General features: G+C 39.3%; 1 protein-coding gene across 1 annotated transcript in view; it reads right to left on the bottom strand.

Annotated features, from left to right (window-relative positions):
- csmd2 (CUB and Sushi multiple domains 2) overlaps positions 1-14,713 on the bottom strand; it is a 231,318-nt gene that overhangs the window by 181,618 nt on the left and 34,987 nt on the right. Inside the window, exon 3 of the mRNA XM_034125465.1 lies at positions 9,256-9,368. Within this exon, the coding sequence (XP_033981356.1) occupies positions 9,256-9,368 (113 nt within the window). The remainder of the gene's footprint in view (positions 1-9,255; positions 9,369-14,713) is intronic.

The following is a 14,713-nucleotide window of genomic DNA, read 5'->3' on the forward strand; positions in this document are numbered from 1 at the left end:
AATGGTTTGATTACATTTCATTGGTTATTTGTATATAATTGCAATGTTCATACTTGCCTGTTGTAATGACCACAGTTATTTATTGGTCACTGCGACTGTTAATGCGAACAAAAATAAAATCTGCTTGAAGGGCTGTTGATATATATATATATATATATATACACAAAACCTACAACATATCATTGAAAAATGATGTTTGGAAGGTTAAGAAAATAATCTCACATATTGTATACAGTTTTGTTTGCAGTTCAGTTTAAGGTGTCCACCCATATCATTTCAAAAGATAGCGGTGAGTCACTACATGTGGGAGAGCGGATATCAGTAAACAAAAATGTATCTTAAAATGACTGCGAACTCACAAAACTGGAAAGCAGTGGCAAAGTCTACAAGGCATCTACAACCCTAACCTTTTCAAGGCTCTATCAAACACCTATATGGATGACATTTACAGTAAGAAATACTGAGCGTCTGGGGGACTTGGTGAGCATAAGGATTCCATTACCTGCCTTCCAATATCATGTAGCACGAGGCATTCACTGTAATAGTCTTTTCATATGACGGACATTTTGACATTTGTACCTATTTCTTCCAAGTGGTTTTCAGTGACGAAGAACAGTGTGCTGATATACATTTAAAACTTAGTATAATGTAAGGCTTAGGGAGCTTTCATGACAGCACAACATGGCAATATCCCACACCTACCCTAAAAATGCAAAATAATGTAATGTTACTATATATGTTTTCCTCAAGCCCTACATCATGAAGACTTAAAGGGCCCATGTCATGCTTTTCCGGTTATTACCTGTCCCCTTGTGTGTTATGACGGTTGTTATGCATGTAAACGGTCTGCAGAGTCAAAAACCCTCAAAGTACACCCTGTAGGGAGTAAAACTCTTAACACAGAAAATACCTCCCCAAAACGCCTCGTTGGAGATTTCTCATTTTCTTCCTGGGTACACCCAGAGGCCACACCCTCTGCCAGCCTTTCACGAAACCTAAACCAAAAACCTTTCAGCGATTCATGCCGGATATGTACAGCGTAGGGCACTGAAGAACGATGCTGTTCCTACTTCGTTTGGACCAGCGGGAGATTCGGGTACACAACCTGTAAGTATTCATTGTTGTTTGTGTATTTATGATGTTTAAAACAAACAAGGTATCTACCACGACTGTTTAAATGGGTAAACGTTTTTCGGGCTACTACGTTGGGATCGGGGAGAAATGCTCTCCGCAGACCCATTCTCACAGCGTTATAAACCTTTTTCTTACTCAATATCAAGCCACACTTTACTTCGGCTGTGAGTGTTTGTGTGTGCTCAGGATGAGTTTCGCTTGTTCTCGCTGTATCGCTGACACCGAAGCCTGTCTGCTCCTCGCAGCAACGAGCCTCTCAACGTCGCGACCAATCAAAGCACACTGGGCTCACAGGGAGGGGGGGGGGGCAGGAGCTCCAACAAGCCGTTTAGGACAGAGAGTATGAGAAACCAATGTGAGTTTGGAAAATTGCACAGTATAAATCTATTTTAGTAGACCTCAACAATGGAATTATGATCAGTAGAAATGGCCATGACATGGGACCTTTAATAAAAACATTCAAGCTGATAGTAAAATGAAACCTCAATTTAAAAGCTTACAACAATTTCTGAAAAAGAGACAGAAAGAGAAGAGAGAAAACTGGCTAGCATGCAAGCCTTAAGGGGCAACAGCCTCCTTGTTTTAACAGCTGAAGAAAGACCACTGCACATATGTGCATACATACATTTATTCATTCATCCATACAAAATAAAATGCATTCATAACATGCACAGTCTACAGAGCAGTCAAGGTAGTTAGACCGGAACAATCTACAATCAGAAGAGCTGCAAATGATATCGAAGCTTGAAGGAGATGCATTTCAGGCACTATTCTATCTTGAAACAATGTTTTGCAGTATGTTTTGAATGCATTTGAAAAACCCCAGTTGTAATGTGGCTGACAGCAGCTTGAAACCATGTTGACATTTAAACTGTTCAAGGCAGCCTCCAGCCCCTGACCTCCTGCCAGGGCTCACATACTTCACATCATACTAAGGCAATTTCTTTACCAAGAAATGTACTGTGGAAAATGACATAACAAATATATCAAGGTACACCTTTTTCATTTATTTATGTTTTGTAGGATGTAGAGTCACAGCTCTGTTGACTTCTGTACTGTACAGTCATAAAGCTATTTAAACTATCTGTAGTGATTTACATTTTAATGTAAACCTAATATAAAGTATTCTCTATTCAAACTGTAATACCCAACATCACCAAGCTCTCATGAGACATTTAAATCAAATTGAAGCAAAGTAAAAAAAAGCATTAGAGAGGTCGCCTCGAGTAGCATGGGCTTCTGTATAAAAGATAAGCTTAACGCCAAAAGCTTGTCTTCCACTGAATGTATGGGATGCCACCCCAGTGTTCCCTTTCGCAATGGCACACCAGTGATGTTGAACTATGAGCCTTATTGCTTAAAAATCACACGATCATTAATATTAATAATCTCGTTTCACTTTGTGCAAGGCTTTGTTTTGCGTCCGACAGAGCTTACAGTAGTGCATGCCTATGTGCTCAATAGAATTCCATGATAACTACTAGGGCTGTGCGATTATGGCAAAAATCATAATCACGATTATTTGGGTCAATAATTGATATCACGATTATTCATTGACTTTGAAAAAATCCATTTATTGAACTTTAAAACAAATACAAATAATAATTTGAACAGTATCTTTTTAACTGTTGATTTCCCTGAACGTATAATTCAACTGAAAAACCAATACAAAAATAAATTAATGATACATTTAAATAAATAATATCTAAATAATAAATACCAATAAACAAGATCAACAAATATTTTGGAGCGCACTTCCCCAAGCTACTAAACATATATAAATATGATAAATACAAATAAATGAGACCAAAATTAATTAGATCAAATATGTTGCAGTGCACTGTCACAACCAAGCAAAGCAAAATAATTGTTTTTTTCGATTATGTTGTTTTCATAATTGTGGCAGGCCAAAATCGTAATTGCGATTAAAATACGATGAATTGCACAGCCCTAATAACTACAATAAGTTTATCAAAACAGAAAGCGAGTGACTTGCAACTGGGGAAGCTACATTTGTTTTTGTGTCTTCTTGACAGACAGCCGGTCCTGGTTTACCAATCCATAACTGTTTACCAACAGGATGAATCTGTTGTATACAGGAGTGTTGTGGTTTTGGTTTATGCACAAACTGGTTAAAGTGATCATTTGTCTACAGCTAAAGAGACAATTTAGTCCCCGGTGTACCCATCCGAGAGAGTTGAGTTAGCATCCGCCATGTTGTGTGCATTGTTGAGGACACATGCAGCCACTTTCCCAGTAAGTATCCGCAACATTTTGCAATGTCAATCCAAACTTGCCACTGTAACATTACACAACCAATGATTATGTCTGTTTCTTTGATTTGTCCACATAAAGCTTACTTCGATTTAGTTCATTTCACCTGAGCCTGTGCCTGTTTAGACATAATAACTTAAGCTCTAGAAGCCCCAGAGTATATGGAGCAAAGCATCCATGCAGACTGTACTTTGAATGGCTTCTTGTTTAAAAGCAAACAGCGAATTAGACTTGTGTGCAAAAAGAAAAGCACAATGTGCAGCAGCTGAACAGATAACTTGTTTGACTTATGGTCATGTGACTATATGCATTACAGCAAGGCTCTTTATTGTTGTTTTTTTATTAATTGTTTTCTTTGCAACAATTATATGTTTTCCCATGCTGGAAGCCACTCGTCATATCCATATTTAATCAAAAAGTGGATTGCATCATTTGCAGACAAAAAAGGAATCCATAAAAAGCTGAGTGCATTGCTAATATTGCGAGAAGGCAGAAAACGTCAATTGAGAAGGACAGGAATATAATATATCTGCAGAATGATGCTGAATATGTAATTCAAATCATTAAAACAATCCATGTCAATTGTTCTTTGGCAAACAATAACTCATGCATCTCTCCCAATCAAAGCCAGTTGTATCAGAGCGAGCAGAAACAACATCGAAGAAAGTATCTCTTTGGGGCTCAGCGTGTTATAAATCCCCTCAACCCCTCCCTTTAAATGACAGACACCGGCACACAAACAGGGCAATAATATACCCCTGAGTAAAGTGTGCAGAAGTCCCAGTGGGGTGAGATAGAACATTAGGACCGTAGAATTAGATCCGTGTCTATTCACTTTCCTTCACTTCTGTCATCACACTTTCATTTGGCAAACTCCATGACTTGAGAGGACAAACCTCATTTTTCAATTAGGCACTAGACTCACTCATGCTTCAGTGCTTTCTCATCACCCTCATCTTCTCTCCTCTCTCATGCTTATAGGAAAGAGGGATGGAGGGAGGGTGGTGGAGGGGGAGTAGATAGAGACGCTATTGTAGATCAGCTGTGATGGATGCAGGAGAATGCTATGGTGCTGGAAGGACTCCCTCTGCTGCTCCTTTACTCACTTTAAATTAAATAAAATGCTCATCATGAGACCTATTGTCACACAAAGCCTCCTGATTTCGCTTTTTTTAAGCTACCCTTTTCATAATGCAGTTCTACCAACATAAAAAGCATTTATAATTCACATTAAACTCAGTTGAGGATCTTAGATATACAGTAGCAATGAATCTAGGTTTGCAAGGAAATAGACACACGCAAAACTATTTTGATAAATGTATTCTAAATTAATTCATGAAATATTATGTGCATGCTATTTTTTCCCCGTTACAGACACCTACAGTGACTTAATGCTGAGGAGGCAGGCGGCTTGAATCGTGCGGGAGAGTTGGCTGTGTTTGGGTTTTTTTCGGCTGACCCAGTTTGGAGGCACATTGAATATGCAACTAAGACACAGACGGAAGAGAAACTTGGCGACACATGCCTGGATAATCATCGCGGTACTTTAATATTCAAGGGAGAGGGAGAGCGCTTGATAACATGAGGAAAGAGGGAACTAAATGTGGGGGTCGTGGAGGTTGATATTTGCGATATAGCAGAGAAAGGGGAGAAGGGAAACAGAAATAAGATAGAGAGAAGTCAACGATGTCGTGCAGTGGATGCAGTAAGACATGAAGAGATAGGAGTCTTCTCTTCCCAGTAGATCATTTCAGAAGCTCTGCAAATGTTTCTAATTCCCTTTGCCCATGTTAGCCTCCTTCTCGATAGCAACCGATTAAAGATGAATAAAATGTTTGGAAGGAGATGAAGAACAGAACGAGGAGAATAAGACGGGGGGGGGAAAGGGAGTCTGGTGGTTGCTATGGTGACGAGAGGGGAGAGATTCCAGAGTGGTCTCGGCCATTACGCAGTGTGTTGGGGAGATGGACTGTGCAGCACTTAGGCTTATTGCAGAGTGGGCTGAAAAAGAAGAGATATCTAATATGGACGAGATGGGCTCACACCAAAATGGTGGATGGTAAAAACAGTCCCTAATAAAAAAAAAAAGCCTGTGAGTACTGAGGTTTTACTGCCAAAAGCTGTGCTGAGAAAAGCCAATCAGGATCAGAAAAAAGAAATGCATTTAACCCATTTGAGAAAATGGAAGGACATCCAGAGAGTAAAAGCCTCACATACATACCAGCAGACATACGAAAATGTATGCACATACGTGAACAAAGACATAATCAGGGCTTCATTGATTCTCTCCTAACACAGCCAAATAAAACCACTCTATTATAACAAAGCCAAGAACAACAGTTGTCGTCTTTGGCTAGGGAGTGGGTCGTATGGAATGAGCAGGCACAACAACAGCTTAAGATGGGGGAAAGCTTGTCCTGTACAACCAGCCAGACATTAAGCAATGGTGTAATATAAAAATGATTGGCTCCCAGATGTCAGGCTGGTACCCAAAAAATCCACAATGCTATTTCTCCTCTGAAGAGTAGAGGATTAATGATGGATACAATGCAATGTGAATACAATAGATACTTTAATGCCCACTACAGTACATACAAAGTATTCTTATTCACAGCTACATCAACGCTGTGACGCAGCTGATCTGCATCCTGGGTAATACCTGCCTACACACAGCTGTTCATTCTTAACTTTAAAGTACATTATTCATAAGTTAACTTTACAAGAAGTTGACATAACACACTCAACTTTCATTCTTTTGTGTGGGGACTGGAAACAGCGAAGGGGAGTCTATGTGTCAACATTGCTAAGGAAAATAAATAACAATGGCTGTTATCTCAGAAGTGAGTTTCTGTAGAATTATATAATGTATTTAGTTGTGTGGTTTTCCAACTGTTTTTTTGCTAAAAAAGGGCAACATGTGCAGCGAAGAGGACAATGACTGGCCCAGTACCACGTTGTTTGTTTATGTGTATCTTTGACTCAAATGGAGCGTAATAAAGTGTTAATGCAGAAAACTCCAACTGAGCAAAGGGTAATGTGACATGCAGAGCTTGTGCTAAATGATGGGTTTTGTAATAATTTAATGAAGGGATAAATTCAGGACGATTAATGTCAGTAATACTAAATCACCCACAGATACTGGTAACTTCCTGAGCTGATACACAGTGGGATCTCTGATTATCTGCAATCTTTGGTCGTGTCCCCTGCTGACCACTGTGCACTTCTTCTAACTGCAAACTAATCAAATCAAAGCAGCACAGTGGCTCTATGCCAGTTGCTTCTGGTCAAACAGACTTCAAACAAAACAGCACAAAGCAGTGTGTCAGCCTCTGTGACACCTTCCTGGTGTTTCTCGGCTGCCTGGATAGTTGAATAGAACAAAACTTCACACATCTCCTGCTGACAGCATGGTATAAGGCGGCCAGAAAACACTGAGAAGAGGAAAATATCTATTGTGTTGTAAACTGGGCCAATTTTATAATAAAAGTTTGTTAAAACAAGGTCTGGTTAAAAAAAGTTTGTTATCTCTTCACTAAATGTTTTGAAATGACAAAAATATCACAGAAAATGGCATAACATAAATATTTGAAATTATGATTTACTAAATAATATACACCATTATCTAGGCTGCTCTTACCATCCAGCTGATTGTAAGCCTCATTAATTGTAATCAGTAACCAGATAACGCAGGTCTAGCCGCTGGATGGAGGTGTATTATCTCTGCCTCTGTTCCAGGAAGCCGTAGCAGGATTTCAGAGGCAGAGGGAAGTCAAATAACCCCCGTGAGCCATGAGGAAATTGCCAAAGAGGTTCATAGGAAGAGCATAATACAATATAACAGAACAGAATGAAGGGAAGTAGAAAAGAGATGCTGTTTCACCTCATTTGAAGAAGTGTGCTAAGATTCATGTGTGTGCTTATCCTGTGTAATAAAGGCCAACTGTGGGTGGTCCGCCATCTATTCAGTGACAGTGACCTGATGCTGTGCTTTGCATATCTCCTGTACTTCTCACTCTTCAATTAACATTCACTCTAACCTACAAGGCAGCACCACATGTCAGCACAGCGGGCCTCTCTCTTTTCCCATGTGACATGGGTCATTGCAGTTGGTAGCACCAGTGTCATGTTAGGTGTGTGGCAGCCAGGTAATTATGGCTTTGCACTTATCTCCCCAGTTTATCAACATGTTTGATATGCCTGAACTAATACCCTTGGTGTGGAAGATAACACAAGAGTAAAGATTTTCATAATTTGACCATATTAACTTGGCCTTGAGATTGCACAGCAGGTAGTGCACAATTGAAAGACAAGTAGTAGCTCAAATAGTATGTTTTCAAACTATCAAAATGGATACTTACTTACTACGTTAAATCATTAGTTGCCAGTTTTCATAACATGTTTCTTCAAACATATTTGAAGCAAGACGCAGATACATCATCCAAGGTCAGAAGCTAGACAAGTCTGACAAGTATGTTTCCACTAGTGCCAAAGAAAGCCACAATACCCCAATTGCCTCCCAGTGGAGTTAACAAACAGTCTCTTTGCTCTTTTTTCTTACGATTCATCGAGTCATGCAATGTGGTCTTAGGCCTCCAGAGTCCCTTGATGTTGCTTCACCGAGCCACATCCCCACATTCACAATGTCTCAAAAAGAGTGTCAAACTCTTGTCAGGTAATTAGCCTAATTAGTCATTCTCTTGTATATCCTTCCCCTCCCTAAGCTCGCCTTTTCCTCCTGCGTGCATCTGAAATTTGCCATCATTAAAATCATCCGGCCATGGGTCATAAAGCATTCCCGAGTCACCATGATAAAGGTTCTTCTCCTGGCCTGGGAAGAGAGATAAACTAGCTGGATAGAATGGATTTAAAATGAAAACTGTATGATAATACAATCAGTTTGGTGCACACAAGATCATTTGTACCAGAACTCTAACCAGAGTCACTGTGTACACTATGTTCTCTCCTTCCTGCTTTCTTTTATCCTTTTGTTAGAATATTTGAAAGATTGTTGCTCAGTAGCTCTAAAGCCATCAAGCTATGCTGCTCTAATGGGAGTGGCTGAAAGATCCCGGCCTAATTATTGGCATTACTTACTGACATAAGAGCAATTATGAAGAAAGGAATTCAAGGAGATTTTACTTGAATATCAGTCACCCAGTCACAATCGCTGAAGTGACTTATGAGGCTTTTTCCTCAAGTACTTGGTGACTTATTTTCCATACGGCAGCTGCACCGCCCTCAATCGTAAGGCTTTACAGAGGGTGGTGAAAACGGCACAGAACATCACCAGGAGAACAGAGCTGCCATCCATGGATGACCTTTACTCCCAGCGGCTCAGGAAGAAATCCCTCCGGATTATAAAAGACCCCCATCACCCCAGCCACAAACTGTTCTGTCTGCTGCCGTCTGGCAGGCGGTACCGCAGCATCCGGACTAAAACCACCAGATTCAGAGACAATTTCATCCCACAGGCAATAAGACTGCTAAACAACTGAACTGCTGAAACAACATCTGTTAAACACCTGAACAGTTGAAACAACATCCATAACATTCATCTGCTACTTAGTAATTATTTATTTATTTATCTAATATATCATTCCAATAACTTGCATATAGACTCTTATTGCACTATTTCACTTTTTATATTTACTTTTTACTTGCACTATATTTTTCTGTTTATCTATGTTATTGTGTTGCACTGTTGGAGAAGCCTGTGACCTAAGAATGTCATCGGCATAACTACACTGTAGCTATGTTCGTATGACAAAATAAAGAATCTTGAGGAAAAGATAGCAACATGGTAATCTTTCATGTAACACAAAACAAATGATATGAAAGTTGTCTTACCTTCATAGACAGCCTTAAATCCCTGTCCACTGACCGCGTAGTCAGACAGTAGCCACAGTGTGATCCTGGAGCCTGTACTCACAATGGGTGAAGGCAGCTGGAACCCTGATAACCTGAGAACAAATGGACAGAAGGACAATAACGATTAAAAAAAAAAGATCCAATCAACAGCACAGTTGGTCGCAAGGTCAGGTATGAAAACCACTTTCATCAAGCCAGATGTTCCCTTCAGCATTCAAAGATAACTTTTTTGTATAATGAGGCTGTGAATCATCCACAAAGTATTAAAATGTCAAGACCTCAACAGGACAGCAAGTCTCAACAGACTTCTCTTAATCAGCAAAAGACAGAGTATGCAATCATGTTTCCGTAGTAAATAAGAGATAATAATAATAATAATAGCTTGCATTTATATAGCGCCTTTCAAGGGACCCAAGGTCGATAAAAAATAGTCTCCAGTGTGGGCTGAACAAATAGTTATACAGACAACAATCATAACAATGATGGACTCTGAGTGAACAACCGTTATAACTAATAACTAAGGACTTCTTTTTGGATATAAAATTTAAGTAGAAGAGAACAAATATAATTACTATTTATGTGTGTAGCTTATCAGATATGGTCAAGGTTATCTAAGTATTCAATGTGTGTTTTAATGTTGTATTTCACTCTAAGAATTGTATCAACACTTTTCTCACCACAGTTCTATAAACCCACTAAGTCATGTGGAAAATGTTGACCTACTGTAGTCTTTCGTAGGTTTCCATTTTAAACTACTTCATAACACTTGAATCAGCATTAGGACTGTGACTCACCTGGACCTCAGTTTATCAAAAATGTAACTTTAATTCTATTTATGAGAACAGCAGAGCCTGTGATGATTTCACAACAGCTTTGTGAACATTGATAAGAGAAACGTTTAATCACATTCCTACAGGTTTAAAACAATATTGTTCTTCAAAGAAACTGAGCCTTCAAACATATTTGCCCTGATTTTCTCCCTGGATGGCTTTGGTTTAATCAGCAAAACTGCAGAAAGCTTTTTCTATTTCAGCAAAAACATACATTTACACTAGGGATTATCCGAGACATAACAACTGATTAGTACACCTAAAAAAATCCAGTAAAACAGATGTTCAAATATTGCCTAATTAAATTATGTATATAAAATGTATATTTTTTTGTATATTTATTTACATTACATAACAACTTTCAAGCACAGGAGAGGACACATGCTAAATGAATCCATACCACATGTATCAGCACATATTGGTTATGCATTCATGAGCTTTGATGTTGAAACCAAGAAGCATGACGCACAGAAGCCCAGTGCACAGCGCTAAAATAGTGCCTAAATTACATTTTAAATTACAATGTTTATGTGCCAAGGCACTTCTTACACAGTGAGCAAAAAGATAAAAACAAGCACTGCAAATCAGTGTCCTTTTTAGTTGAGTTTGATCATTTTATCAGTGTGTGTCCTTAAGTCTGTGAGTCCCTAATGAAACAAGTGATGTTTGTTTGTGTTCAATTCTGTTTTTCCTGCAACAAAAGGACAATAAACTAAGATCATTAATTTAATTTAAGTTCTCAGTGTTTTGATGCCAATTGCCCTCAATGAAGAAATGCATACATAACTTCCAAGTGCTGCTTTGAAGACAATTCTTAGTAATAATCAAGCTATCAGCATGAATCTTAAAGGTGGGGTAGGTCATTCACTTCAGAAACACTTTTTGTTATATTCCATGGAATGCTCGTAACATCCCGATAGTAATGAATACATTAAATGCTTTGACAATAAATACATTAAAAAAATTGATCTGTGGAAGCCGTGGCGCTGTAAAAAGCACGACCAATTATTTTTAGCCAGCCCGGCTAAAATAACTGGATGGCCTACCTGCCTGTCAGCCTTCCATCTCGTGCACAAACTTATCTCGTGCCCTCATTGGTCATGTGCGCGGTCGTGTGTGTTGGAGGAGGGGCTCTGTAAGGAAGTCTGAAGGAAGGGGCAGATTTTTTCGGCTGCGTAGTTTCAAATTCTAGCGCACTCGAGCTGGTTTCTCCATTCTTACCTACCCTACCTTTAATGAGTTATTTGGAGAGATAAAAATGTGCCTTGACATAAAAAAAAATTGACAATGACCATGTGCTAAGTATAGTATAGGCTGCTTAAATGGTTTAATTGCATTTCCAGCTATTTCTCCAATGTTCTCAGCAAATCATATCATATTACATTTTCACGTTTAAATTGTCAAATCCCACACACACCTTACCCTCCCTTATATTTCCTTTCATTTGGCTACAGTATAACGTGTCATTATTAGACTTTTCTCAGAAACTGGGAATAGGATACTATTAAGACATTTGTCTTTCAGATAGTTTTACGCATGAAAAAATGCATGCTGTGATGTAACTTATAATTAAAGGAAATATGAAGTAAAAGCCATACGTTAATTTCAAAAGGTCACATGAAGCTTACCTTCAAATCAATTAAATTATTATTAGGATATTTGTTTATACCGCTAATGTGTATACATACATTTCAAAACAAATTTAAAATAACGGTTTTCCATACAGGGTTACTTGAATTGCACACGTTGCAGCACATTCTAGCCAGCCAACATAACACAATAATGTTTTCAATGTAACTACACTACAACATTTAACTTGCCTGTTGTCTTGTTACAGTATCCAACTCTGCAGCTAGTGAGTTAACGATAGGCTCTGCAAACGAGATACTGTAAAAGTATTTAAGTATGTGGCTAACCAATAAGCTAATGCACTCAGATAGCCGTGTTCACAACAAGCTAGCTCAAGCTAACTCACGTCACGCACCACGCAGTATGTTAATCAGAGCTATTAGCTATGTGACGCTAGCAGTGGCGTCTCAGTAACTACTTTTTAAATATTTAATTAAGCATGTCACTTTAAAAATGTAAATGCTATTACCTCTGGGTAAGGAACTCCTGAGCTTTGTTGGATGAAGCTCATTTTTTCAATGCATTCAATCATAAATACCCCAGCAGCAAAGGTCAGGACTGCAGCTTTCCACTCCAACAGCTAATGGTCTTTTAGTGCTGTCAGAGGACCAGGGCCGTTTATTCCTATATAGGCGGACTATGTGGATGCATAGCCCCCGCGGTCACTAGGGGGCCCCCAAGCTGAAAGTTCAGGTCCAGCCTCAATATATTTGGGGAGAATTCAAATGAACCATCAGCTAAGCCCCCTCCTGTGTTCGGTGAAGCATTATATGCTTAAAAATCAAATGTAGGATATAAACACAACTAAACTGCAATGATAGCAAAGCTGTGGCTTGTGTTTGTGGGATAATAAAGTCCAAATCATCGTTGGGCTGTCACCCAATGAATGACGTCTGAGGAAGATGACAAATGTAAATTAAACATTGTTAAGAAATTGCTGCATCTCTTGCATTTATTGAGGTAGAGGAGCCTTATTGTTTACCTTTTTAATATAATTTTTTGTAAGTTTCAATTGCTTGGTTTTCATGAATTTAGCCTGTTTTCCTCCTGTAAAGTGTAACAGATTGATGCATCTCCACAGATCATGTTAAAGCCCCGGACACACCAAGCCGATTTTGGCCGTCGATGGATGTCAGGCCGACGATGAGCGTCCTGTCGCCCTACTCAGATTGGTGTGTCCCGCACCGTTGTGTCTTTTCGGCCGTGCCAACACCTTTTTGGCCGAAATCGGTAGGTTTTCAGCCAAAGGCTGTCGGTCAAATAAATCACTCTGATTGGCTGTTCAGCTAGCGAATCAGTGCATGAGAAGCGAAACGGAAGTGAGGGACCCAAACAAACTATTAAGAAGGCAAATCTGAGATTTCATTTAACTCCAGCTCTCGACACAGGTTCGGGAAAGCCCCATGAGCTTCTCGCTGTAGAGTGAAAATGGAACGCACACGCTATTTGTTGTTTGTTTATATCACGCAGTCTGTTCTTCTTCTCTCGGTGTATCACGCAGTCTGTCTTCCGGTTGTTGCCTCTTTTGAATGACGAATACACACTACCGCCGCCTGCTGTTAAGGAGAGTTATTGCCACTCATGCATGCGCAGTTCGTACGTGCTACTTGGCCGTCGGCTGAAGTCTTTGCGGTGTGTTCCAGTGCGACTGTTGGCCAAGACGCAGGAGACGTGAGGCGACACAACAGTCGGGTCCGTCTGTGTGAGTTCTTTGGTGTCAGCTTGGTGTGTCCCTACCTTTAAGGCTTCGGAATCCGCCCATTGTAGTTTGAAAAAAATAGGGCCTCCAAACAGCATCTTGCATAGGGCCCCCAAAAAGCTAAAAACGGCCCTGCAGAGGACATTAGCGTAAACGCTGGTGTCACACGTGGCTCAACACTGATACAGTAGTATTACATTTTTCAATAGAACTAGTGAAGTAACTCTGACTAGTGATGGGAAAATGAAGCTTTTGTGAAGCATCGAACCACTTGTGCCAATTGTGTCGGAAATGGGTTCATTTCTCGAAGCTTCAGTTACAGCGACCTCTCCTGGCAAAGTGCAAGGCTGCAGTGGGTTTAAAGTATCTTTGCCTTGAAAACTATTCGATGCATACAGCCGTAGGCGGGCCGCTGGCTCTATCCACTGGACTAGCCATTCTTTAAACTGACAAACATTTTTTTGGATACTCGTCATTATCTTTTTTGTTCACAACTTCTCCACATTTTGAAGTGTTTCCCGAGCCAGAACGACCTATCTTTCTTCCTGGCTTGCTCTATAATGATCCAATACAAATGCAATACCAACAACAACTCAACAGCAACAACGCAGAACATGACAACAACCCACACATTGCGCATTGTTTAGAGCGGTTATAAAGTGTTGAAGCGCTAAAATTTGAAACTGTTTCAACCTGTCATCCGTCAGAATCGAGAAGAGGCAGTGCATTGAATCGCGTGATTGGACCGATTGCACCATTTGGGATGGTCGTGTATATTGGTCATGTATATTGCAATGAGAAAAACTGCAAAAATAATTAACACAATAGTTGTTTTTGATTCTTAAAATAAAAATATATAATTATTAAATCATTTAAAGTTACATTTATAATTCTTTTTTGATTACTTAATGTCACAATATGTCAAACTTTTAAATCACGAGTCCCAGTTTATACAATTATTAATCTCAAAATATAACAATGTTTTGATTTCACCGATAAAAAAACATCTTCTAGAATAACCCATTAAAGTTGTCAGTTGTAAAACTGATTTCCAGAGTTAATTGCAGACAGAATTAATATGTTTGGAGAAATGTAATAAAATACTATAATGACCAGTTTGGAAAATACAACCTCTGAGGGACTTATAACAAATGTACTTAAATTATGTTGGAAACAACAAGTAAGCTTTCAGCAGTTTACCAGGTTCTGCTATTAAATCTGTTTAACATGTTTGCCACCCAAACACTGGCATTACTCACATACGCGCACTAGCATACTG

Source organism: Trematomus bernacchii, unplaced genomic scaffold (genome assembly GCF_902827165.1).
Source record: "Trematomus bernacchii unplaced genomic scaffold, fTreBer1.1, whole genome shotgun sequence".
Classification (NCBI taxonomy): Eukaryota; Metazoa; Chordata; class Actinopteri; order Perciformes; family Nototheniidae; genus Trematomus; species Trematomus bernacchii.